Source organism: Aotus nancymaae, unplaced genomic scaffold (assembly GCF_030222135.1).
Source record: "Aotus nancymaae isolate 86718 unplaced genomic scaffold, 86718_ANA_hifiasm-v0.15.2.pri h1tg000009l, whole genome shotgun sequence".
Classification (NCBI taxonomy): Eukaryota; Metazoa; Chordata; class Mammalia; order Primates; family Aotidae; genus Aotus; species Aotus nancymaae.
In genome coordinates, this window is record NW_026988420.1 from 10704178 (window position 1) to 10731625 (window position 27448).

The 27448-nt window shown below is 37.8% G+C and overlaps 2 protein-coding genes, 1 long non-coding RNA gene and 1 other non-coding gene across 11 annotated transcripts in view; 2 read left to right on the top strand and 2 right to left on the bottom strand.

Moving 5' to 3' along the window:
* Positions 1-1485, bottom strand: part of ZC3H13 (zinc finger CCCH-type containing 13) — an 87970-nt gene extending 86485 nt beyond the window's left edge. For 4 of the 6 annotated variants that reach the window (XM_012465173.2, XM_012465172.2, XM_012465171.2 and 1 more), the window contains exon 1: positions 1141-1485. The gene's annotated coding sequence lies outside the window, so the exon portion shown is untranslated. The remainder of the gene's footprint in view (positions 1-1140) is intronic. The other 2 variants (XM_012465176.3, XM_012465175.3) reach the window with 1 other exon arrangement.
* A 122-nt stretch (positions 1486-1607) lies between these two features.
* The window catches only part of LOC105725939 (uncharacterized), a 58929-nt gene continuing 33088 nt past the window's right edge, over positions 1608-27448 (top strand). For both annotated transcript variants that reach the window (XR_010341638.1, XR_001109401.2), the window contains exons 1-2: positions 1608-1696; positions 22730-22870. This is a non-coding gene — a long non-coding RNA (uncharacterized LOC105725939). The remainder of the gene's footprint in view (positions 1697-22729; positions 22871-27448) is intronic.
* The window catches only part of CPB2 (carboxypeptidase B2), a 58019-nt gene continuing 32266 nt past the window's right edge, over positions 1696-27448 (bottom strand). For both annotated transcript variants that reach the window (XM_012465170.3, XM_012465169.3), the window contains 6 exons: positions 21367-21471; positions 16329-16439; positions 14022-14115; positions 7180-7382; positions 4777-4864; positions 1696-2507 (listed from right to left, as the gene is read on the bottom strand). In XM_012465170.3, the coding sequence (XP_012320593.1) occupies positions 2323-2507; positions 4777-4864; positions 7180-7382; positions 14022-14115; positions 16329-16439; positions 21367-21471 (786 nt within the window). In that variant the 3' untranslated portion in view covers positions 1696-2322. The remainder of the gene's footprint in view (positions 2508-4776; positions 4865-7179; positions 7383-14021; positions 14116-16328; positions 16440-21366; positions 21472-27448) is intronic.
* On the top strand, positions 19505-19637 carry LOC135273892 (small nucleolar RNA SNORA1). Its single transcript, XR_010341680.1, has one exon. It is a non-coding gene; the product is annotated as a small nucleolar RNA SNORA1 (small nucleolar RNA).

The following is a 27448-nucleotide window of genomic DNA, read 5'->3' on the forward strand; positions in this document are numbered from 1 at the left end:
TTGAATGACCAGTAATCAGGAAGCCAGTAAGAGGCATACATTTGATAAAATTGAATCCTACTAGATGCACACAGTGAAAGCCTTAGTTTCACAGCGCAGTATTTTTAAAGTCACAAATTGTTACAAGCTTGCATCAGCTTTATTAGTCTCTAGTTGAAACTGTCGTCTGTTATAATCTAAATAGTTCATTAAAAATTAGAAATTATTTGAAAATCTTTAGATTGTATTCACAATACGCTCCAATATATTGTCGCTTAGGTACTAAAGCCAGTAATTTCAAATGTTACAGAACTAGACCCCGCTAACTGGCACCACATACCCATAGACTGAACTGCATTAAGAATTTATTCTCCAACCGTACCGCGGACTTTGAAAACTAGAAGTGTAAAGATGTTTTCCAAACTTCTTAAACTAATTCTTTAAAAGTCCAAAAACCTTAAGAGACTTCATATTCCCATAATTTTCAAAGTAGTTCGAATTACCTGAAAGCCCCAGAGTACAACCAAGTACCTTAAGACTCTACCCTCCACAAACAAGATCTTACCAATTGTCATTCAAGTACTATCAACTCTGAATAATTTTCAAACCACGTAAGTTGCATTAGCCTATTATACAGAGATAATGCCAAATAGACTCTCTCATTCCACTTTCCCCCGTTTCTGACAGCTGCCAAAACTACCTACCTACAGCATGTGAAGATAAAGTACCACTCAATTTCCAGGACCTAAATCGTTATCGCTGCTGAGAAAAAACAAGACCAATCACAAGATGTTTTTCTCTAACAGGTCTGGGACGCGTGTAGAGGGAGATTCTAAATCTAAGCCCAAATTGCTGCACCCTTCCATTGCATACAAATGCGAATACCATACAAGGGTTCCCGTGCGTGTAACAAATGGTAATGAGAGGCACAGCCTATTGTCCGAGTCTACCTATCTTTCTTAGACGAATGCCAGAATCATAACCACAGCGAGAAATTATGTCTGAGCACAGGGAGCTACTGCAGAGTTAAGGGTGGGATGCTCAATGAAAGCTAAAAATCTCGGTGACTCAAGCGAAGATGAGGGGTAACCCGGGCCTCCACATTCCGGGTCCGCCCAACGCCTTTCTCCAGATACCCACGCCAATTCACTGAACACTTACCTCCTCCCCAAGCTCTCTTCGCAAGTGTAGTCCGGAGGCACCAGCGCCGCCGCCGCTCCGAGGAGCGGGGGAGGCGACTCTCTGTCCCTGCGCCTGGAACCGGGAGGACGACGAGGAGAAAGCGGTGCGCGTGCGGTTCCCGGGAACCGGCCCTCGGCTAGCGAGGGGCCCCCGGAACGGCTGAGAAGCAGAACCCGCCCGCCGCCTCGCCAGGGTAAAGCGAAACTGGGTCGTAGGAAGAAAGATAACGAAGCTATTGTAGAGTAAGAAACGGCAACAAAAACACTATGAGGCCACTAGAAGGACCTCCTCAAAAACCCGCCGGAAGTCAGATGTTTGCCCTGTTCCTCTATAGACCCCGGCAGCTTCCGGCCGTCAGATTAGTCGTCAGTGCGCAGACACCGCCCTCCGTGGACACGCCCTCTAGGCGTAACGTCCCCTGCAAGGAGTGAGAGTGTGGCCGGCCCTGGAAATCAGCAAATCTGTGCTCTGTGATAGATCCTGCGAGAGGAAACTGGAAGCCAGGGAGAACAAAAATTCCCATTTCAAAGTAAATGTAAGAGAGTTTTCTCTTTTTATTACATAATTCGTTACTATCAACAGCTGTTGTAAAAGCGCAAAATGCCGCATTTGTTGTTGAAAGTAACTAGAACCATTCATTCATTCGTTCAACAGTGTTTATTGAGCAGCAGAGCTGGAATGAGAGGCGATGTTTGTCGTTTTTGACACTCCCCCTTCTTTCTGGACCACCATCGCCTAATTACTGTGGAACAAACGGAATGCATGGTTGTATTTCTAAAGGCACAAGCAGAAATTTATTGAAAACTTGGAGCAGAAATCTTTAACGTACTTCTGACCACCCTTCCTGTTGTTGAGTAGGATCCAATGATTGGCATGAAACTAGTTATTAAACTTGCTTGAGATGGCTAGTCAAACGTCGGAAATAAAAGAAAAAGTCAATAGCTAGACTTTTACAAATTTTTTTTAAAAGGTAAAAAGACGTGAACCCTTGTCTGCCTTAATGTCAAGGTAGCACTTATTATGTTCTTTGACAAAACCAAGGAATACGAAAATCTTTTATCAAAACAACGGATAAAACTTAAAAATAATCTGGTACAATGATTTGGTCTTGCTGGAATCAGTAAATTAAAATACGAATGCAGAATGACAAAATCAAGAGCATTAAACATTCCTAATGACATGCCAAGCTATTTTAGAGACTGCGGCAAAAGCTTCTCTACAAGTGGGTTTGATGTAACGCTCTGGTAGCAAGAATCCGTATGTGCCCTTATCTCGAAGTTCAATTGTAAACGAGTATTTGATGCCCAAATCATAGAGCCAATCATCCGCACCTCCAGGAGCTAGGTCTGAAAGAAGAAAGAAGTTATTTTTTTAAATATAGGTGTTTCAAATTAATAAACTGGGAATTGTTTGATTTAAATGTTTGTTTGGATACCTTTACATTTTTTTCAGTTTTCAGCTAATATAAACAACTTTACAGTGAGCACCCTTGTTTATATATAATTGCTTCTTTGTCTCTTTAGAATATTCTTTCCTAGAATAGAGTTGCTAGTCTAAGGCTTTGCACTTTTTGCAATTACGACAAGTTCCCAAATGGACTTCAAAAGAACTGAATTAATTTATACCTCCATAAGCAGGATGTGAATTTGCCCACTTCCCCTTCCCATACCATCAATAGGAATTATGAATTCTGATAATTTTACGGGTGAAAACTAATATCCAACTGTCTTGATTTTTTTTTTTTTATTATCAGTGAGTTGCTCATTTTGTTTGGCATATTTATTGACCATCTTTATATTTTCTATTAGTTGTCCTTTCTCATTTTTCTACTTGGTTCATTTTATCAATTGCTTATAAAAACAATATTAATGTTATTAGCTCTGTTTGGCATGTAGACCTTTTTTTCTCCTTTCATTCATTTCTCCTTTCATAAGGAGTTTTTTTCTCCTTACTGAGCTTTCAATTTCATTTATGCAGAGTTTTCATATGAAAATATATGTTCTACCTGAAATTTACTTTGGTGAAAGACATGTTAATAATTCAATTAATTTTTTTCTAGGTTAGCTTTTCCAACCCCATTAATTGAATAATCTAACATTCTTTTTTTTTTTTTCTGAGTGGTAAATTGAGTCCAGGATATGGCAAAATCTGACCCAAAATTTTAATTTATAATTTTAGCATCTATCTAATACAGTTTGGGGAGCATCACATGAAAACTATAATTACCAGAAGACTTATTACAGTTTAATGCATGTTAACTAAAATGTATACATATTTTAGTGTTCATTATAAATACAGTTTTGACCTTTTTTGAGATGGAGTCTCGCTCTGTCACCCAGGCTGGAGTGCAGTGGTGGTGCAATCTGAGCTCACTGCTATCTCTGCCTCCCGGGTTCAAGTGATTCTTATGTGTCAGCTGCCTGAGTGGCTGGCATTACAGGCACCCCACCATGCCCAGATAATTTTTGTATTTTTAGTATAGACAGGGTTTCACCATGTTGGCCAGGCTGGTCTCGAACTCCTGACCTCAAGTGATCCTCCCACCTTGGCCTCCCGAAGTGCCGGTATTACAGGGGTGAGCCACCGCGCTTGGCCTCTTTTTGATTTTTCCATTTAAAAAAATGGAAAAACCTGGATTTGACCTTCAAGTTGTAGTTTTCTGATGCCTGGTTACAGGTTTATTTTCTGCTCCTTTTTCCCATCTCCCTTCAAACTTCAAAAGGGCAAAATCAGTCTGCCCTCTCACTGTGTGTAGATAGGAGTTCATCAATAAATATCTTTCAGCAAAAATTAATCAAAACTTTTTGTTAAGAGTTTGTCACAAGCTCTTGTCTGTGTAATGTATATTAAAGACAATCAACTGTAATGTGTTATGAGCTATAGTCTTGGGGACAGGCTAACACTAAAAAATGCTTGATGCAAATGGGATGCCCTAGATTAGTATAGTATACAACCTGCACAACCTTCCGTGGTGGCCCTGGGAATCATACAAAAGTTTTATGCACTTTTCTGCTTCACTCATTACTATGATGCCAGTTCTGTAATTCCTACTCTATTGTGATAAATATAATGTATTAAATAGCATTTTGGCTTCTTTTTAGTAACTCATTTATTTTATGTTTATTTATTTTTTTTTCGAGATGGAGTTTTGCTCTTATTGCCCAGGCTGGAGTGCAGTGGCGTGATCTCGGCTCACTGCAACCTGCACATTCCAGGTTGAAACGATTCTTCTGCCTTAGTCTCCTCAGTAGGTATGATTACAGGCATGCGCCACCATGCCCAGCTGATTTTGCATTTTTAGTAGAGACGGGGTTTCACCATGTTGGTCAGACTGGTCTGAAACTCCTGACCTTAAAAGTGATCCTTCCACCTCAGCCTCCCAAAGTGCTGGGATTGCAGGCGTGAGCCACTGCACCTGGCCAGTAACTCATTTATTTATATAGCTTTGTTCAGCATTGTCATAGCGATTATTTTTCTGTTCCTAATTATTACAATTCAAATATATTACATATGACCCTATTTAATTTGGAAAAATTAAATACACAAAGAAAAGCAGATCACACAGATTTCTTTAGCAGCTCAAAGTTCTCTAAGATCATAAGAAGAAATACTTACATAAGGTTTCTGAGCCACTGCCATGTGTATACATGGTATTTTTACTAGTTTTCGCAATAGCACGAACTGCTTCACTGGCTACTAGAGACTGGAAGCAAGAAGACATGGAATTTCAGTTAATGTGCAGCTTTGAAACAGGACAGGTAGAAGTTTCTAAAAAACAATCATACAATAATTGAATCAAAGTGTACCTGTAGAAAATCTAGATTCACCCAAAAGGCAAATTAATAAGATTAACAAATTAACTTAAAAATGTGCACTTTGTGGCAATCACAATTGGGTGGCTTTAAACATAAACTATTCCAATATATTGAAATTTTAATTTGCAGAAAAAAATTATCACATGCCTTTTTGGGAATTCATTTATTATGGAAAGTGAAGTATTTTTAGTATAGTATAACTACATTTCAAAGGCTTAGAGGTACTCCATTTCTGAACAAAATTATCAGCAAACTTTAAATTCAGCGTCTCTAAACACATACATACACCTAATGCATGCATGATTCACTTCTTATCCATCTCACAACTTCTATTTTCTTCTGTGTAAAATGTCTAATGACTTTCACAGATTCATCAAATCAAAAAAGATTATGACTCTGGTATGGAGCAGGATATTAACAAAGACCCCAATTCGACTTCATTTTGTTCTAGCTTACAAAAATCTGTTCTGAAGTTCTCACTTACCTGGAACTTTTGTGAAATTGGAACTAGCATCATGGTATACACTGTGACCCTCTTGAAAAACTCAGAGATTTATCAGTGGATATTATTTTATGCCATTTCTTTGTTCAAAAAATAAATTTTAATGGAACCCCATTGTCTACATAATGAAATACAAATTTATCTGACATTCACACCCCCTTCACAAGCCAACCTCATCTACTTTCTGATGGTATCACCCTCCACTTTTGCATCCTCTTATGGGGAACAACATCTCTGCTTGGAAGGTCCTCCCTTCCCTGTGTGCCTAAAGAAATCCTCTTTCAATGCCTGTCTAAAATGTATCTAATCTTTGACATCAACAGCACTTTATTATTCATTGGGTTTTTCCACCCTTAATAGATTGTAAATTCCTCAAGGACAGGAACTACTTTATCTCCTCACTTATCTCAGCATTTCCCTCTGAATGCATTAATGAAGCCATCCTTTGCTATTCTAGTCAGAAGTGAGTTGTACCATCTGTGCCACTTACTTAGTAGTTACTCTATGTCACCCTAGAGTACAGCTATTTGTAACATTTGCTAATGGTTGAGCTCCCTAACCATAACACATTCTCTTAAAGGGCAGGATTTTATCTAATGGTTCTTTAGACATCCACTGACAAGGTATTTTACACGTAATGGCTTTCAACAAATATGTGTGCTGACAGTAATGAAAAAAAAGCATAATCAGACTAATTCTACTTCCCAAATCATGATACATTTCCTTTTATTTCTTTAAAGATACTTTTAAAAGGTGCTTTCCTTTAGAGTTTTCCCTCGAGAAGAAAAAAGCTCAAGTATCAAGTATATTTATTTCTAAATGGGCTATTTTCAGCAAATGGAAATAATCTTAATATTTGTCATCAGCAATTGCTAGCTCCTGAAATGTGAGTATATTTTATTCTGTTAAGAGAGCCAGGAAAAAAAAAAAAAAAAAAAGAGTCAATAAGAAACCAGCTACTACCTAAAATTTAGTCCCCGCCCAAGAATGGGGCTGTTGCCATAACACTTTCACTATCTGAAGAGCATCTGGGATGAGGCTTTGTTGAAGCCTAGCTACAATCCTTCAAGAATCCTTGCATCTTTTGCCATCAACCCAAACATACAGTATCTGGGACTAAAAAGTGCTAAGGGAGTAGCAGATTATGTAAGTCCTCTTTGAACTTCCTGTATTGTTCATTATGTTCCAAGAAACAGACTCTTGCCTCAGTGCTAAAATTGGAGGTGTTTTAATAGGATCAAAACCCTGAAGGTCAGGGAAGTCAGGGCATAAACAATTCCTGCTGCTAATACCAAAGCAGTGAGTGCTGTGTTGAGACTTAATCTGTGGTGGGCTGTTGTAGGAAGCTAGTGACCACAAAGCTGTTGTATGATTCCATAACTCTCATCCTTGCTTATATGGCTTCACATGCAGATCAGGTCAAGCGGAGTAGTTCCTTCCTAACCTTCCAGGAATTTGTCTGACATTTTCTTAGGGAGCCCGTTGTTGGAATAAAGTGCATGTTGTTAGAGTAAGGCATGTTCTTTTACATTCCCTTAGTGAACACTGATCCAGGGCAACTCTCAACAGAATCACACCATGATTTAAAACATCTATCATTTGCCTTCTAGAGGACAAAATTTTTCCCATGCTTTTTGATTTCAACTAAGTATTATTTTATTTCCAAAATGCTAATGAGAAAAATAATTAAGTAGCACTTACCAGTTCCTCATGGTCTTTGGTTTTGCTTCGATTATAGGAATATGGAAACACTATATGCTGGGAGTATGAATGCATGCTGATGTATGCTTTAATGCGGTTGATATTTCTTCTCAAGAAACTAGCCACCGCCTTCACTTCTGGTTCTGACTCAGGATAAAGTCCACAGTAGACTTCCGAGCATGAGAAACTGGATGCACCTTCCTCTGTAGCGAAATTGATAAGGTGAAATTATGAGGGAATACACATACTATTTTAATCTGTGGTTTTCCAGGCAATGTATTCTCCTAATATCTATGTTGCAACATTTTTAGATGAATGGATTAGGTAGGGCTCTGTAAACAGCATATTTCCACTAAGTGTTGTTTATGTTTCTTTTGAAGTCAAATACTTAATCTGCCCACATAGCTGACCTTCTAACAGTCATTCCCAGCACCTGTGTCCCTTGCAACCTTGAGAAAGTGGCTAAGAGAGTCTCAGAGATGCCAGCCCTGTTTCCAAACTTCTGGTTATGTGAGAAAAAATAAACTCCATTTTACTTAATCCACTGTAGATTTAGTTTTTCTGATATTTATAATTTTGTTGTTGTTGTTGTTGTTGAGACGGGTTTCGCTCTTGTTACCCAGGCTGGAGTGCAATGGCGCGATCTCGGCTCACCGCAACCTCTGCCTCCTGGGTTCAGGCAATTCTCCTGTCTCAGCCTCCTGAGTAGCTGGGATTACAGGCATGCGCCACCATGCCCAGCTAATTTTTTTTTATTTTTAGTAGAGACGGGGTTTCACCATATTGACCAGGATGGTCTCGAGCTCTTAACCTAGTGATCCACCTGCCTCGGCCTCCCAAAGTGCTGGGATTACAGGCATGAGCCACCGCGCCCAGCTGATATTTATAATTTTAAACCTACCCATTAATATCACCCATAAAAGAAAAGCCTCACTTCAGAACTCAGAATATGTAAGTTCGCCTTCAGTGCTAATTTTAACTTGCTAAAGTGGTTTAGCAAATAAAATGGGATGGTGATATTTGTTGCCAGACTAATGTTCATTCATTCCTTTGACAGATTATAGTTCATATCACTTCAGATAATACCCTGCCTTCCAACACTTCCCCACTCTGTTCCTAATACACAAAAGTGAAATCTCATCAAGCTACATCTGCCACAAGAGATTATTCCCTCCTGGAAACAGTTGAGGACTCAGGATTCGGTCTGATTCTTGTGCTTTGCCAGTCTGAATCCCTTCAAGGATAACTTGAAATCAATACTAAGAGTCTAGTCTCAGTCTAGCTGCTCTCTTGAACAGACAGTAAGAATAGTAATACTATCATTTGACACCTGCAGAGCACATGCTGTACATCAGGAACTCTGCTAAGATTTTTGCCACATCTCATTTAATTCTTACAACAACCCTATGAAGTAAATACTGTTATTTTAGGAGATGCAATCTGGATATTCTTGGTGGTAACCATTCTTCAGACTAAGAGGCTATACAGCATATTGTTAAGCACCCAATTACTTGATTCTAAATCTTGACTTTAACATTTATTAGCTATATGGCCTTGGGTTAATTTTTAAAAATCTATCTGTATCCCAATTTCCTTATCTGCAAAATTTTTTAAATTATATATTAAATGCAGATTGAATGAGGATTAAATGAGCTAGTTCATACAAAGTGTTTTGCCTGGCATGTAGTGTGTATGTGTTTCATAACTGTTGCTGTTTATCATCAACATCATCATCATGTGAACTGAGACCTGAAGGAAGCCAGTGTGCACCACAAAGAGGAGAAGGGGAGAGGAAGGATTTGCTGAGCCTCCCTAGGGCTCCAGGCCCAGTTCCTGTCTGTTTCTGAGTCTAACTGCATCCCTGCCTCAGGGTTCCATGGGCTACTCACTATCATTACAGAGCCTACTTTTCTTATTTAAGCTCATTCTGCTTTCTTCCTATTATTATATAAACACAACATTAATGTTTGTTAAACATTTGTTTCTCTGAGAGGAAGTGTGCTGAACACCTAAGGTCTTTCCAAGTATTTCATTTTTAACCAATAATGTGATTGGATAAACCATTTTTGATAGTTTGATCACCTTTGAATATTCTTGCCCTTTTATGTAGTATATAATTCTAGAGAATTTAGATTATATATTGGGGATGGAAGTCTGGGAGGACATAACCATTGAATTGAGAAGTGGTGCCCTAATATGAATCCTCAGACCAGTGTTGTTTAATAGAAATATGATGCAAGTCACATTTACTTTAAATGTTCAAGTGACCACTTTAAGAAAAATGAAAAGAAGGCCAGGCACGGTGGTTTACACCTATAATCCCAGCACTTTGAGAGGTTGAGGCAGGCAGATCACTTTGAGATCAGGAGTTCAAGACCAGTCTGGCCAACACGGTAAAAATCCCTCTCTACCAAAAATACAAAAAAAATTAGCCAGGCGTGGTGGTACATGCCTCTAATCCAAGCTACTTGAGGCTGAGGCACGAAAATCACTTGAACCTGGGAGGCAGAAGTTGCAGTGAACTGAGATCATGCCACTGCACTCTAGCCTGGACAACAGAGCAAGACTCTGCCACACACACACACACACACACACACACACACACACACACACACAGAAATATGTGAGATTAGTTCAATATTATAATTTATTTAACCAACTGTGTACAAAGTATCATTTTAAATGTAACCAACATAAAAATTATTCTTGAAATAATTTTATGTTCCTTTTTTCATACTAAGTCTTCAAATTCTGGTGTGTATTTAACACTCAGTGCATGTCTCAATTCAGACAAGCTACATTTCAAGCGCTGGATAGCCACTGTGATTAGTGGCTACTGTGCTGGACAGTGAGCCTCAGATTCTTATCCTATGACTGTCATTCTAGAGATTTCAAGCATTTTGGTAGAAAGAGCCCTGAAGAGGCAGGAAACTTGAGGTTGAGACTCTGGTTTACCATTAAGCAGTCGTGTTAATTTGGGCAACTACTTCATCCATCTCAGCCTCAGGGGTCTCATCTGTACCTCAAAGGAACTTGGGCCACTGGATCCCTCCAAGTTCAAGCATTCTTTGATCTGTAGACACGGAATCAAGAACACTGTGAAATATCTATAATAGGCAAATTCATAGAGACAGAAAGTAGATAAGAAATTACCAAGGCCTGGGGAGAAGGTAGGGATGAGGAGATATTGCCTACTGGTTACAATAGGCAAAAATCTCTCTTTGGGACAACTAAAAAATTTTGGGAATAGATGTAGTGATTGTGAATGTCCTTAATGCCACTGAATTTTACAATTAAAAATGGTTAAAATGGCAAATTTTGTATTACACGTATTTTGTCACAATAAAAAATAACTTTAAAAAACACTCCTAGAAAAAGAAATAAAGGATTTTCCATTCAAGCCAGTTGCAAAACCTTTGTAGTTGAACGCTTAGAAAATGTGTGGTGCTCTTAGGAAGTTTGAGACCAAAGGTTCTCACAATGCGCTCCTGTTATGAATGGAGTTGCATCCTTCTAAAACTCCTATGTTGAAGCCCTAAGCCTCAGTGTGACTGTATTTAAAGATAAGACCTTTAAGGAGATAAGGTGAAATGAAGTCGTAAGCATGGGGCCCTAATCCAATGTGACTGGTGCCCTTATAGGAATACAGAGAGACACCAGGGAGGTTTGTGCAGAAAGAAAAGGCCACGTGAGGGCACAGAGAGACAGCAGCCATCTACAAGCCAATCAGAGAATCCCCAGGAAGACCTCAATCTGCTGGCACCTTGATTTTGGACTTTCAATCCTTCTCAACTGTGAGAAAATTGCTTTTTAAGCCACCCAACCTATGGTATTTGGTTATCGTAGCCAGAGAAGATGAAGACACCCCTACAACCTACCCTCCACTCTCATCTCCAACACACACACACACACACACACACACACACACACAATTTTAATATAGAGGAGCATAAAATGAGTAAGTAGGCTTGGTATGTCACTTCCCATTGTAAGTGAGGTGTTTCTTAGATCCTTGATATAAAGAATCATAGGGGCACATTCTAGTTGTAGGGATGAGAAAGATAAGATTAAATTCTTCTTTCTCACTGTCTTGCTTACATTGTACTGAATAGATACTGGGACAGTTGGTAATAAAAAGAGTTCCTTACTTTTTATTTTATTGGGGATTTTTAAAAAATTTAAAACCCGTATGCTTGCTGCTTGTTTCTGTTTTTCACTCTTGTGATACATAACAATATATAGCACCATACCTAAGAGGGGGCTGAGACATTTCTTGATGACAATAACAGAATATATTTTGACTACTTAGCTATCCAAATTAAATAACAGTGACTTCACCAAGAAAAATATTAAGTGAAATCAAGCACCAAAAGAGCTTGAAGATAAATTCAAAAGTTCAAAAGGGAACTGGTAACTGAAGAATGTCAGATATAGAAGAATTTCGTAAATTTGGAGTCAGTCAACCTGGCTTTATACCCCAGCTCTGCCATGAACTTGCACATACTTGCTATATGCCCTTGAGGAAAGGACTTCACTGTTTTCAGTCTGGGTTCCTCCATCCATGATTTGTAGATAATGAAATCTAGGAGATGAACTATGTCGATGGCTCAGCGCTGAGTAACTGTCAGCTCTATTTACTCAGATTCTTTTTACATCGCTGCTGCTTCTGTGAATCCCTGGCCTGTTATCAGTGCCACAGCAGCCTTTGGGCCTCTGGGAGCGTGAGTGGTTTCTTAGGGAAAAACCACTAAATGATTCCCTGGAACCTAAGTCAGGATGTACTGCTTCTTCCTCTGAGTTCCTACTGCATCTGTATCTCTTAGAGCAGCTAAATTCATTCATGAACTCATTTAGTTAATATTTTATGAGGACCCTCCCTGTGCCAGGCACTGTACTAGGTAATGGTTATTGGTTTCTAAACTAGACAGGGAAAAAATAAGGAAATAAGGTAAGTACTTTGTTGTGAGGTTTGGCTTTCTTTTGTTTTGTCAATCAGCTTTCCCAGGCTGAATGTTGTGAGGTTTTAATAGGTACTCTGGAATTTTGATAAAATGTTTAAAATCATGAAATTTTACTTCTTTTAAAGGAAATAGGCAAAATTATGTGCATAGGATTGTGTAGGGTCTAGGTCTGGGAAGAAGAGGATGTTTCTGTGGGTACAATAGCTTCTCTCCCTTTTGGGCCCCATGGAGCTCTCTGTGCCCACTTCCAAAAAATACAGATGATGCATACTCATCCTTATATTAGTTTACTTTTGTAGCTGTTTCTTAAAGGTAATACTATGAAAAATAATGTTGAGTGGGTGGGAAGAAAAAGTGAACTAATACCTACTCCCCTAAAGGCAAACTAATCTTTGTTTTCAGGTTCAGGGGGTACACGTGCAGGTTTGTTCCATGGATATATTGTGTGATGCTGAGGTTTTGGATTTTATTGAATCCGTCACCCAAATAGTGAACACAGTACCCAGTAGGTACTTTTTCAATTCTTTCCCCTTACTCTGCTTCCCTGCCCCTTTTCAAAGTCCCCAGTGTCTACTGTTCCCTCTTTATGCCTGTGTGTACACAATGTTTAACTTCCACTTATAAGTGAGAACATATAGTACTTTATTTTCTGTGTTAATTCACTTAGGATAATGGCTTCCAGCTGCATCCATGTTGCTATAAAGGACATAATTTTGTTCTTTTTTATGGCTGTGTAGCATTCCAGGAGGTATATGTACCATATTTTCTTTATCCAATTCACCATTGACAGACACCTAAATTGATTCCATGTCTTTGCTATTGTGAATAGTGCTGTGATGAACATACAATTGCATGTGTCTTTTTGGTAGATCTATTCATTTTCCTTTGAGTATATACCCAGTGATGAGATTGCTGAGTCGAACAGTAATTCTACTTTTAGTTCTTTGAAAAATCTTGAAACTTCTGAAAGCAGACTGTTTTTGAATGCATAACTCAACATCACCAAATGCCTTAACTGATTCAAATTAAGAAATGATAAATTCTACTGTACTTTTTATACTATTTTTAATATTTTAATAATTTTTATATTTTCTTTATATTATTTGTTAAAGAAATTAAGGAAGTGAATAGTGAAAAAAAAAGGCTTCAAACACTATAGAAGTAAACATTTACTTGTACAATTAAAAATGTGGGGTCCAGGCTGGGCGTGGTGGCTCACTCCTGTAATCTCAGCACTTTGGAAGGCCGACGCGGGCAGATTACTTAAGGCCAGCAGTTCAAGACCAACCTGGCCAACATAATGAAACCCCTTCTGTAGTAAAAAAAATACAAAAATTAGCCGGGCATGGTGGCACATACCTGTAGTCCCAGCTACTCGGGAGGCTAAGCAGGAGAATCGCTTGAACCTGGGAGGTGGAGGCTGCAGTGAGCCAAAATTGTGCCATTGCACTCCAGCCTGGTCAACAGAGCAAAACTTTGTCTCAAAAAAAAAAAAAAAAAAAAAGAGAAGTCTCCCCATCCTGGGTCTTTGAAACTCTAATGATAAATGTTTTCATTCATTAAAATAGGATCTTTAACTGTTACTTCTTTATTATTCCAGGATAATAGATTTCAGAATTTTGAAGCTGAAAGGGCTCTTAAAGAACTGATTCAATGTTCTTATTTTAAAGATGGGGAAACAGGAGAAAGGAGAGGCCAAAGTGATTTGCTGACTCTGGTCAACCTTCGTAGCATTATATTTACCTAAGCGTTTGTTATTTAAATTATTCCCTGATTCAGATAGGCCAGCTCTGTATTTAATTTGAATTCATGGGCCTTTCTCTGTGGGAACATCACCCTTTCAGCGAAGAGACATGGCAAGAAATAAAGCCAACAACTTACCACACCAGTGTTTGGAAGCAAAGTTCCTATTCAGATCTGTTCCGATGCAACGATTGTTCGCGTAATAAGACCGGTTCTTTCTCCACATTCGATTCTACATAAACAAAACACAAACAGACAACCTGGGTGGCCACGTTCAGGGCCCAAGGAAAGATACGCATTTGAAAGATCGGGCAGCCAGAGTTGCTTCATCACATCACTGTCGCTGCAATATTCCTTTGCACTGCCCCTATTGCTATCTGGGTTTCAGTCACATCCATTCAGACTATTTTAGTTGAACCAAACAAAATGGTAATATTTGATCAGTTTTGACTGATACAAATAAAGATTTCATTTCGTTCCACTAGGCTGCTTATTAGCCTTCTTGTTTAGTCTTGTTTCCTTTACGTTAATTTTACACACAGGGTCATTTTGAGCTCTTTCGAAGAAAAGCAAAATAACTGTATCGCAACTCAGCACTGAGTCATGAGTTAAAATGTTCTCTTTAGGTTAATTACCACTCCCCTTTCAGAGCTAGAAAAGGTGGAGATGTGAAGATACCTCTAGTCTGATGACGTCTTCAATTGTACTGATTTGCTCTGATTTTTAAATATAAAGCAAATTGCCTATTGGGTTCTTGGGGTAAACTGGGAAAGTCTGGTCATGTAAAGAGTTGCACAGACTTTGTTTAAGTTCTGAGTTTGAGATGATGTAGCACCCTTTTCTCCTACTCTCACCAACCCTCTGCCAAGCAGCCTCTCAGGCTGCTACCACTCCCAGGCCTGTGGTTCAGTGGCAACAATAGGTCCTGGGGATATTAAGTTCTCAAACCGCAGGAATTGATAATAGGGTGATGATGCAAAGAACAGTTGGGAAGTTGGAAATCTAAAGGGTGACTGAATTCTACTGTGATTCAGGTTAAGCTGTAAATATACTTCATTATCAGTTTACAGATATGACCAATTATTGGACACCAGATTTGTGTTAGGCATTATGCTAGGTAATTCTCATTTACTTAGTTTGGCATTTGCCCACCTCCATTTACAAACTTTTCAGCTACAGTATTCCTCTCACCAGAGATGACTTTTTCATCAATCTCCTGTGTCATTTCCATCTCTTCTGCATAAATTACCTCCTACATGAAATAATTCATGTGTAATTCCATGTTTGCAATCATTCCAACTAATCTTATTTCTCTTAGTATTTATATGTGCTACTCAAGTAGGTTTTCATAAACTTATATATACCTAGCTATGTTTCTATGTGCCCCCCTTTAAATTAGAAAGCATAGTATTTCAATTTGCTTGAATAATTTGACATGAATCACGACGTTGATTAAACAGAAAATACAGAGGAGTATGTTAAACTACAAGATGGCAATGCAATTGGCAAATCTTGATAATGGGAAACTCTTTCTTTGACAAATAAATTGTATGGAAAAAAATAGAAAGAGAGAAAGAGCAAAAGATGGAATGGGAGTCCATGGATTAAAATAGAATTAAAAGGCATATAAACCAATCATAATGTAAGAGCCTTATTTGGATCTGGAATCAAAGCAGCATACTTTTTAAAAAGTTATGATATAGGCTGGGCATGGTGGCTCATGCCTATAATCCCAGCACTTTGGGAGGCTCAGGCAGGCGGATGACAAGGTCAGAATTTGAGACCAGCCTGACCAACATGGTGAAACCCCATCTCTACTAAAAATACAAAAATTGGCCGAGCATGGTGGCGCACACCTGTAATCCCAGCTACTCAGGAGACTGAGGCAGGAGAATCGCTTGAATCCAGGATGCTGAGATTGCAGTGAGTTGAGATCCTGCCACTGCACTCCAGCCTAGGTGACAGAGCGAGACTCCATCTCAAAAAAAAAAAAAAAAAAAAAAGTTATGATACAATTGGAAAGACTGACAATATTTTATGATATTCAGAAATGGTTAATTTTTAAGGTATAATTATACTATAGTTATTTTTTTCAGAGTTCCTTTTTTAGAAATTAATACTAAAATATTTATTGATGAAATGATATGGTACCTAGGATTTACTTCAAAATAAAATGAGTAAGGAAGAAGTAGGTAGAGAGAAGACAGATGAAACAAGACTGGCCATGAGTTGGTCATGAGTTGTTGAGGCTCTGTGATGGGTAGATAGAGTTTACTATACAATTATGTGCACTTTTATATATATTTGACATTTTTCACAAAAGTTAAGAAAAATGTTTAATAATAAAGCCATTGTGCCTAGATCCAGAATTCTATGAATAATTCAACCTGTATATCCTAGGTCCCCAAGGAAAGCATGATTTGTCTTCTTTGCCTTTTCTCCTACCTTTTTCCATGTGTAGTCATAACCATCCACATTAACCACTGGCATAACATAGAAATCCATGTGCCTCAGAAGATTGGTATATTCACTTACTGTACCATAGAATCGAGTTATCTGCAAATTAAACCAAGTATGTTTAATTAGATGTTTTAAGTTATTCTAAACTTAGTTTCTTTTTTTAATTATTATTATTTAAGTCATTTGGCATGTTTAGATTTGCAGATTTAACTTTCAGAAAGAATGCTAATTCCTCAAAAGAACTGAATTTAGCGTACTCTGTTATGAAGTGGTGAGAAATGCCTTGCACGTGGTACAGTCTTCCTAGTTAATGAAGACAGGAAAATCGAACAATAAGCTTTCTAAATTTGCCTTAAGAAATAAAATTCACTTTTTATTAAGGCCATAGAGCCCACTATGAAGACTTAAGGAAACAAAAACCTAAAGTGAGCAAAGTGAGAGGAAGAGCTGAGTAATCATTGACCACAGGCCAGCTGATAGGAATCAATCCCACCCTCTCATCACTAGTAGTGATGAGTAGTCATAACTCATCACTGTAGTTTAGCTCCTTTTTCTGTAATTCATGCTCATCAGAGCTAAAACTACCTATCTTGTTTTATCCCCAGATGTGATTACATGATATTTGCTACGTTGTCCTTAGAACTTGTGGAGCTCAAGTTTTGCTAGACTTTGAGTGTTTTTCCCAAGCATTTGACCATCTAGCTTTAGAATTGGGGTAGCTTTTCCTAGGTACTGACTATGAATTCCTAACAGACATAATCTCAAACTTGTTCCTCTCTACTTCAGAGTCACCTAGTTTAGCAGCACATACTACAATGCGATCCAATGGCATCCAAATTTGGCGACTGAGAAGTTTACCCCAAAATGACAAAATGTACCAGCAGGAGAACTATAAAGACAAATTTTAGCTGGTCAAATCATTTCACCTAGGACTAAGCTTTTGATTTAAAATCTTCATTTGTGGCAACATTGCTATATTTTAATTTAATTCACATTTAATTATGTTAAATATTTAATTTGGTGTACAACTGTTTGTTGCCTTAAAGTTTACTCAGAAGATATTGTTAAGAAATGTCTTTTTCATTATTGACAAAATAAAAACAAGCCTTTTACAAACTTCACCATTTTCCCTTTAAATGTTTAAAATATTATATTCATATTTCCCTAGAACAGTCACAAGAGTCACATTAAAATTCTTTGCCATGAATAAATACTTATGAAATCTGAGAGAAAGGAAAAAAAAAAGTTGTTTTAAAATCTACTGTAGGTCAGAAATGAAAGGTTAATGAAAAGGAAGCAAAATTTGTAGAATGAAGGAAGCCATGTTTTAAATAGTTGAGCAACCAGTTAAACACATTTTTATGCTACAAATTTATAAATTTATGTTAGCATCACTTTTCAATAATAATGTAGCATTCATTATTAGAAAATTATTAGGAGAGCCTGTTCCTTTCAAAATAATAAGGCAAATGACAAAGGATTTCTCATTTTCATTTCTACAACATGGGCCAAACTTTTAATAGATGTAGCATATGGGTTTCTTCTTCTGCTTCACTTTTTAAATTTCCTTCCTACCTTTACCTCTGGTTGGATAAGAATCTTTCTGCAAAAGGTTAGGCTCTGAGAGATGACCAGTGTTAGGCCCAGAACAATGTTACCTATTTCTTTATCTAATAGGTAGGAATCCAGACAGGAGTGGGTGAGGGCTGAAATATAGTCTGTGCTGTGTGTCAAGCCACACCTTCAAGTGTGGCTATAGCTACAATCTCAAAGAAAGGGGTGCCCATTTTTTCTTTAATAGCTTATTGAGATACAATTTATATTTCAGAAATTCACCATTTTAAAGTGTGAAATTCGGCAGGTTTTGGTGTATTCATAGAGTTGTGCAACCATCACCAATATCTGATTTTTGGAACATTTCATCATAAAAAATCCCCATGCCTATGCTCACTAGAACTCACTCCCCTTTCCCTCCCACCACTTCCCCAAGCCTCTGGCAATCACTAATGAACTCTTTCTATCTCTGTGGATTTTGCCCATTCTGGACATTTCATATAAATGGGATAATATATATGGCATTTTGTTTCTTTTACTTAGCATAGTATTTTCAAGATTCATCTATGTTGTAGCATGAATCAACACTTCATTCCTTTTTATTGCTGATTGATGGTTCATTGCATGAATATACCACATTTTGTTTTTCTACTCATAAGTTGTTGGAAATTTGAGTTGTTTCCACTTTTTGACTATTATGATGATATTGCTATAATCATTTGTAAACATATGTGTTCAATTGTCTTGGGTATACACCTAGGAGTGGAATTGCTGGGTCATATGGTAACTCTATACTTAATCTTTTGAGTAACTTTCATATTGTTTTCCAAAGTGGCTGAAGAAATTTTGTCTGTCACACAAAAGACAATAAATAAATATTTGTTGAAGGTATGTTACCAGCATGGCAAGTAACATAATTGAAATCTTGTTCTACTAGAGATGGTCCACAATGTATAATGGTTTCACTTATGATTGTTTGAATTCACAGTAACACAAAAGCAATGCATATTCAATAGAAACCATACTTTGAGTACCCACGCCACCATTCCATTCTTCAATTTTAGTGCAGCATTTAATAAATGATATGGGATATTCAGCAAGTTTTTATAAAATAGGCTTCGTGTTAGATGATTTTCACCTACTGTAGACTAATGTAAGTGTTCTGAGCACATTTAAGGAAGGTTAAGCTATGGTATTTGGTAGATTAGGTGTATTAAATGCATTTCTTACTTAAAATATTTTCAGTTGTGATGGTTTATTGGGTTTATTGAGACATAACCCCACCATAAGTTGAGAAGCATCTGTATAAAAGGAAAAAAAAAGATGAGAATAGAGGGCAATGGAGAAAAGTGTAAGACTGAGTGAGTGATGAGAGGGTGGGATTGATTCCCCTCAGCCGGCCTGTGGCCGGTGATCACTCAGGTCTTCCTCTCACTTTGCGTGGGGTGCACTCAAGCTTTGCCTTCAGTGTGGCCCTAAACAACAACAACAACAATTCCTACCTAGGAATTAACCAATAACCACTTAACAGATAATAAACTCGTACATAAAGACATATAGATCAGTTAATGGGGTTGCTGAAAAAAACACATAAGACACATGAAGGGAGCCTCATTCTAGATGAGAATGGGCACTGCTGATCATGGTATCCAAAAATAGTTAATGTGGCTAAGTTGAGACAGGTTATGCTTCCACCACTGTATGTATATTGCAGTAGTGACAATGAGACCTGTAACATTTTGCTATGCTAAAAAGAAAAAAAAGAAAAGACAGATGAAGGGAAGATTTTAAAACAAAATGTCATTTTCATTACCATTAGAAATCTTTACTGAGTTATAAAAAAGAGCAAAAGACTTAAAAGCTAAGATTTCAATTTGCCTTTGGGTGCTTCAGCTTGTAGGTGCTATGTAGGTGAATATAAAACCTACCTACACAATTTTTGAAAGGTACAGTGCTTTGAAGCACTAAGAGAGTCAGAAGATCTGAATTAGTTTTAGGCAGGCAAGAATGGAGTTTAAATGTCCATTGAAAAAGACCTTATTGATTATGTTTCTTCAGGCTACAAAAATTAGCTTCACATTGTTGGAGCAAAATACTCAGCTATAAGATCCTTGAGCTATATTTTATTCCTCCTTTTATTTCCAGGATCCGAAATGTCATTGGCAATTTATAAATATTTATGGATTAAAGAATTTAATCTTACAAGGATTCAGTAAGTGAGTGGGGTAAAAGGTAGGATGTCTACTAGGAGGGCAGAAGTGTCAGGGTAAGAAGGGCAGTAATTAGGGACAACCTCACTAATATAAATTAGAGTCAATATGAATTGAGGTTCCTTCTTGGCCCTTCTCATGTTCAGTGATTGAATGAAAAATAAATATCCTTACTCTCCTACTTTGTACCTTTCTCTATTAACTGCTGCTCCTTTCACTACATAAAATGACCAAATTACTCAACTTGGGAAAGGTTCCAGATCATTATGTGACTGGGTTATGTTAAGGGTCTGGTCAGTTGGAACCATCCTTATTTGGACAAGGTAGTACCAATGGTGGTTGGGAATTTCTAGTAAACTCAAGGAGGCTGCAGCTCCCATCCATTGGTGATGGAGGATGGAAGATATCGTCACAGTGAATGAAGACAAATAGGGATGTGGCATTTGTCAAAGTCCAGCAAAGGCAGAAACAGTTTTACCTTGATGTACTTAATAAGTGCCAATCTCTTAATTTCCTAACTCATCTATGCTGTTACTGTGTATCTGTGAATGCAAAGACTACAACAACCATTATCAGAAGGACACATATTTTGAGTTATTTCTCCAGTGGCAGTGACTCTTTGTAGAAATCGGTATAGAGAACATATATGCCCATTTCATAGGATTTGAAGCATAATTTTTACTGTTTTCATTTATCAGGGAGGTTAATAGTCATTATATCTTTTACTTTTCTGACATATAATTTGTCTTATATATGGCTTTTTTGATGTAAAACTTTTCTTCAGGGACAAAATTCCCTATTATGACATATGGGAAACATATTCTGTTTCCCCTTTGTAATGTTGTGCTTTATGTTCAATTTCCAAGGGCAGAAATGGCAAAAGATGTCTGGATAATTAAAACCAAAAGATAAACTAATTTGGCCGCAACTTAGATGACTCTTTCAGTCCTTTCTTCTACTTAGTAAACATATTATAATCAATATGCTATTTCTTAATCATTTTCCACTGTTTAGCTCCAGGCAGAAATGTAGAAAAGACCAAAAATATTTTGGGTGATTTAAATGCTTGAAGTCATGTTCCTCAACTTACTAATGCATAAAAGTCACCGGGGAAACTTGTGAAAAACTGTAGATTCATAATCTACAGTTCATAATGTGACCTGGGAAAATGCATTTTAATAAACATCCCAGTTGAGTCTGACACAGGTGATCTTGGGCACCATATTGAGAAATGTGGTTAAGGGAATGTGAATACTTACATGGTCTATGAACCACAAGCAGAAAGCAGGAGAGATCCATTCTCTGGCATGGACTCCACAGTCAATCCATATAGCATTTTTGGCTGTTTGTTCTTTTCCAGAAACCTGCTCAAAAAAACCGCAAAAGTAGCAAGAACAATAACGATAAGCTTCAGGATAATAACTTTCATTTATATAGTGCTTATATTTAATAGTATCAGCAAATCTCTGAGATACACATTGTTCTGAATTTCTCTGAAAATTATCAAGGGAAATTTAAACACTGGTGAGATTAAGGGACACTAGATAAGGTAGCAAAGCTGGTGTGAATTGAAACTGAAGTTTGAAGCCAGGACTCTTTGATTTAAAATGGTTTTATCCTCCTACAATTATGCAGTCATGTCTGTGGGAAGAAAGTTGCCCAGGTGCCATGGCAAGAGACTGAAGGCACAATCTGTCCCAGCATAATAAATAACTGATTACTTATATGTAGCAATGATACCAAATAGATGTACTGATTGCTTCCTTATAGCAATAATATATTTACTGATTACTTAGTTATAAAAATGACACCAAATAGATATTAGATTCAATCACATAATCAATTATATAATCAGTTTTATTACATCATTCTCTATTAATCTTGGCTTTAGTGTAGGAACCTTTTAGTCTTATAGTGTAGGCATAATCAGGTGAAATATAATTTGGAACTGAAGGGACATTGTGAGAAGTGATCAGGAGGCGAGAATAAGGCACCCATTACTTAGCAGGCTGTGAGGGGGAGTTTCCCTCTCACTGGGGAGTTCAGAGAAAACTCTGCTCTGCTGGCTCTTTGAGGAAGGTCTGACACTAGCCAGGCCGGCCCACAGACATCCAGGGACTTAAAACACCTCTCCGTGGTGCTGTGCTCCGATGGTCACCATCCTTGTTCACCTTCATGTTCCACTTTCCCACCCGATGCTCCCTTGTAAATTCTTAGAGGCTGTGAGCAGTAAGAATAGAGGAATCCTAAAAGCCTTTGATCTCTCTGATAAGTGCATAGAAAGATACTGACGTATGTGCCTTCCCTCCTTGCAGCGGCTGCCTGAGAGGGAGGGGCCCTCTGTACTGTACCTACGTGACCCTCTGTACTATACCCATGTAGCCCCCTGAACTGTACCCATGTGGCCCCCCGTATTGTAAGAATGTGATTCGCTTGACCCCTACCAATCATGTCAGATGAGTCACTCTCCGACCCTGTGCCCCCTGCCTGTATACAATAAATATCAGCGCGTCCAGGCATTTGGGGCCACTGCTGGACTCCGCCCTTCTGGTAGCAGTGGTCCCCTGAGCCCAGCTGAATTCTTCTCTTATCTCTGTGTCCTTGTTTCTTTCTTTTCTACAGTCTATCATCTCCTCACACAAAAGAACACCCACTACACCCTGCGGGGCCAGATCCAGCACATGTCAGAGCTGCATGTGGAAGTTTAGAAGTAGAGACCAGAGAACTAATGCTTTGGGCTGTATCTTCATGCTTCATTTCGAGGTAAATGGGTGTGAGGTGGAAGGCAGCCTTCCCCGGGAGGTGTGGAGACACACCAGGAACAGAAACTCCTTCATCATTTTCCTCTGAGTGCATTTTATTTATTTATTTATTTATTTAGGTGTAGATTATTTTTTTTATTACACACAAAAAGAAGCACACCTCTAACTTCTCACAAACTGATTACCAGCAAATCCAGAGACAGAGGCTTTATTTCTAGTGTGGTGGGCTAATACAAGCTGCTAACTCTGGAATAAGAATTGTCAACCTTTCCTCAATGATAGCCTTTGATGTCTTTAGAAGAATTATGAACACGTCCAAAATTAATCTTAATGTCTTTAAAAGTCAGCTACAACACAATTTAGGGTATAGCGCAGTGGTCCCCAACCTTTTTGGCACCAGAGACCAGTTTCATGGAAGACAATTTTTCCGTGGTTGAGACAGAGGTGGGGTGGAATCAAGGGTTTGGGGATAAAACTCTTCCACCTCAGATCATCAGGCATTAGATTCTCATAAGGAGTGTGCAACTCTTTTGCATGCGCAGTTCACAATAGAGTTTGTGCTCCTATGAGAATCTAATGCTGCTGCTGATCTGACGGAGGCATTGCTCAGGTGGTAATGCTTGCTCACTGGCCACTCATCTCCTATTGTGTGGCCTCATTCCTAACAGGCCATGGACTGGTACCTGTCTGCAGCCCGGGGGTTGGGAACCACTAATATAGAGGAAAGGGAGAAGAGTGTTGTAAAATCAAACAAATATGTAGACTTACAATTCCAAAACAAGAAAAAGAATGACATATTTAGATTGCCATCTGCACCACTCCAGGAGGTTTTTTCCTAACTTGGAGCTAGCAATATTTAACAAGATAGTAAGTGAGAAAGCCCAATGGCATTGGCCATTAGTAATCAAATTGTATAGTCAAAGAGAATTACCTAGCTTATTCTACTCAATGTAAAGAAAATCCTAAGTTGTCTGCATTCGTTGCTCTACTTGACCTTTCTAAGTCCTAGGCCAATTTTCTTGACAGTGGTTCTGACACCGAAAAGTTGGCAAAATCCCAGAAACTCACATTATAAGCACATCCTTGACCAAGTAAGAGTGGGACCAAACCATCCAGAATGCATGATTTTTCAACATATACAGGTTCCAGATATGCATGTTCCAAATACTACATACAGCATGGCTGAAAGCAAATGTAATGGGAGGATATGCCATGATCCATGGATCCAATCTGATTGACCAACTCAATGACCAAGAGGACCCAACATTTCATGTCTGCCTTGAGTTTGCACTGCAAGTTCTTATAAATGACAGATTAAAATCAAGAAGTTCTAACCCAAAGTCTTATCTTTGAATGACTGAAGAGTCTCACCTATCACAATTTAGATGATGTTGGGATACTATGCATAAATTAAATGTTACTAAATCAAATATACATTTTTAGTGACTACATTTTTTTTTCCAGAGCTGATTTTTAAGTTTTTTAAGAGAGAGAGAGGTAGAAAACAGAACTATAGAATTAGTTTCTAGTTCTGAGAACAACTGGCTGTGGCTATGTTCACTGACCTTTACTAAGGTCAATTTATTCAAGAGAGAAGACTTCCAATCAAGGTAGGTTAATCAACTTCTCTTCTATAACATTTTGCAACTGAAAATAATAACCAAATGGGTGGCAATTGGAGCAGAAACCATCTTATTAACCCTACTGCATAGGACTTCAGCCTTCTCCTGCTGTCTGTCCTTCACTAGGATTTGTTGTTCAGTTCTTACTTTGGTTTTAAAAGCTATACCAGGAAATACTAACCAGAGCAAACAGGCAAGAGAAAGAAATAAAAGTTATCTAAATTGGAAGGGAAAAATCAAATTATCCTTGGTTGTAGATGACATGATATTATATTTTAAAAAACCTAGTCTCCACCAAAAAACTGTTAGAACTGATAAATTCAGTAAAATTGCAGGTTATAAAATCAACACACAAAATCAGTAGCATTTATATACAATAATAGCAAGAAACCTGAAAGAAAAATCAAAATAGAAATACCATTTAACAATGACAAAAAAAAAAAAACCTGGAATAAATCTAACCAAAATCAAAGAAGCGAAAGACCTACAATGAAGATGATAAAGCACTGATGAAAGAAATTAAAGAGAACACACACAAAAAAATGAAAAGATACCTCATGTTCATGGGTTTAAGAACTAATATTGTTAAAATGTCCATACAACCCAATGTAATCTGCAGATTTAGTGCAATTCTTGTCAATACCAATTCACTTTTCATAGAAGGAGGAAAAAAAAAATTCTAAAATTCATATGGAGCCACAGAAGATCTTGAAAAGCCAAAGTAATGCTGTACAGAAAGAGCAAAGCTACAGTACTAAAACAGCATGGTACTGGCATAAAAGCAGACACATAGACCGATGGATCAGAATAGAGAACCTGGAAATTAATCCACAGATTTACAGTCAACTCATTTTCTTTTTTCTTTTTTTTTTTTTTTGAGATGGAGTTTTGCTCTTGTTACCCAGGCTGGAGTGCAATGGCACGATCTCGGCTCACCGCAACCTCTGCCTCCTGGGTTCAGGCAATTCTCCTGCCTCAGCCTCCTCAGTAGCTGGGATTACAGACACACACCACCATGCCCAGCTAATTTTTTGTATTTTTAGTAGAGACGGGGTTTTACCATGTTGACCAGGATGGTCTTGATCTCTTGACCTCATGATCCACCCACCTCGGCCTCCCAAAGTGCTGGGATTACAGGTGTGAGCCACCACACCCAGCCCCAGTCAACTCATTTTCAACAAAGACACCAAGAACATACATTGAGAAAAGGATAGTCTTGTCAATAAATTGTTCTGGGAAAATTTTTATTCGTAAAATTCAAACTAAATCCCTCTCCCTCACTATATATATCAAATCAACTAAAAACAGATTAGACTTAAATATAAGACCTAAAACTGTAAAACTACTAGAAGAAAACATTGGGAAAACAATTCAAGACATTGGTCTCAGCAAAGGTTTTTTGGGTAAGACCTTGAAAGCACAGTCAACAAAAGCAAAAATAGATAAAGGGGATTACATCAAGCTGAAAACTTTCTTCAAAAGTTTTCAGAAACAACAGAGTGAAAATTTAAAAAAAGGGAGAAAATATGTGCAAACTATCCATCCAACAAGGACTTAGTAACCAGAATATATAAGGAACTCAAACAATTCAAAAGGAAAAAATAAATAGTCCAATTTTCAAAATGAGAAATGATTCTGAATAGATATTTCTCAAAAGAAGACACACAAATGGCCAGTAGATATATGAAAAAAATGCTCAACATCACTAATCATCAGGGAAATGTGAATTAAAACCACAATGCAATATCATTTCATCCCAGTTTAAATGGCTTTTATCCAAAAGACAGGCAATTACAAATGCTGGAGAGGATGTGGAGAAAGGGGAGCCCTTGTACACTGTTGGTAGGAATATAAATTAGTACAGCCACTATGAAAAATTGTGTTCTGAGACTTAGTTGAAGTTGCTTATCAGCTTAAGGAGATTTGGGGCTGAGACGATGGGGTTTCCTAAATATACAATCATGTCATCTGCAAACAGAGACAATTTGACTTCCTCTCTTTCTATTTGAATATCCTTTATTTCTTTCTCTTGCCTAATTGCCCTGGCCAGGACTTCCAATACTATGTTGAATAGGAGTGGTGAGAGAGGGCATCCTTGTTTTGTGCCTGTTTCAATCAACACTATTTCAAAAGTTTTCAAAGGGAATGCTTCCAAGTTTTGCCCATTCAGTAAGATATTCACTGTGGGTTGGTCATAAAGAGCTCTTATTATTTTGAGATATGTTCCACCAATACCTAGTTTATTGAGAGTTTTTAGCATGAAGTGGTGTTGAATTTTATCAAAGGCCTTTTCTGCATCTGTTGAGATAATCATGTGGTTTTTATCATTGGTTCTGTTTATGTGAAAGATTACATTTATTGATTTGCATATGTAAACCAGCCTCCTGTGCTCAGGATGAAGCCAACTTGATTGTGGTGGATAAGCTTTTTGATGTGCAGCTGGATTCGGTTTGCCAGTATTTTATTGAAGGATATTCGCATCAGTGTTCATCAGGGATGTTGCACTGAAATTTTCTCTTTTTGTTGTATCTCTGCCAAGTTTTGGTATCAGGATGATGCTGGCCTCATAAAATCAGTTAGGGAGTAGTCCCTCTTTTTCTATTGTTTGGAATCATTACAGAAGGAATGGTACCAGCTCCTCTTTGTGCCTCTAGTAGAATTTGGCTGTGAGTCCATCTGGTCCTGGGCTTTTTTTGGTTGGTAGGCTATTAATTACTGCCTCAATTTCAGAACTTGTTATTGGTCTATTCAGGGATTTGACTTCTTGGTTTCGTGTTGGGAGGATGTATGTGTCCAGGAATGTATCCATTTCTTCTAGGTTTTCTAGTTTATTTGCACAGAGGTGTTTATAGTATTCTCTGATGGTAGTTTGTATTTCTGTGGGATTAGTGGTGATCTCCCCTTTATCAGTTTTTATTGTGTCTGTTTGATTCTTCTCTCTTTTCTTCTTTATTAGT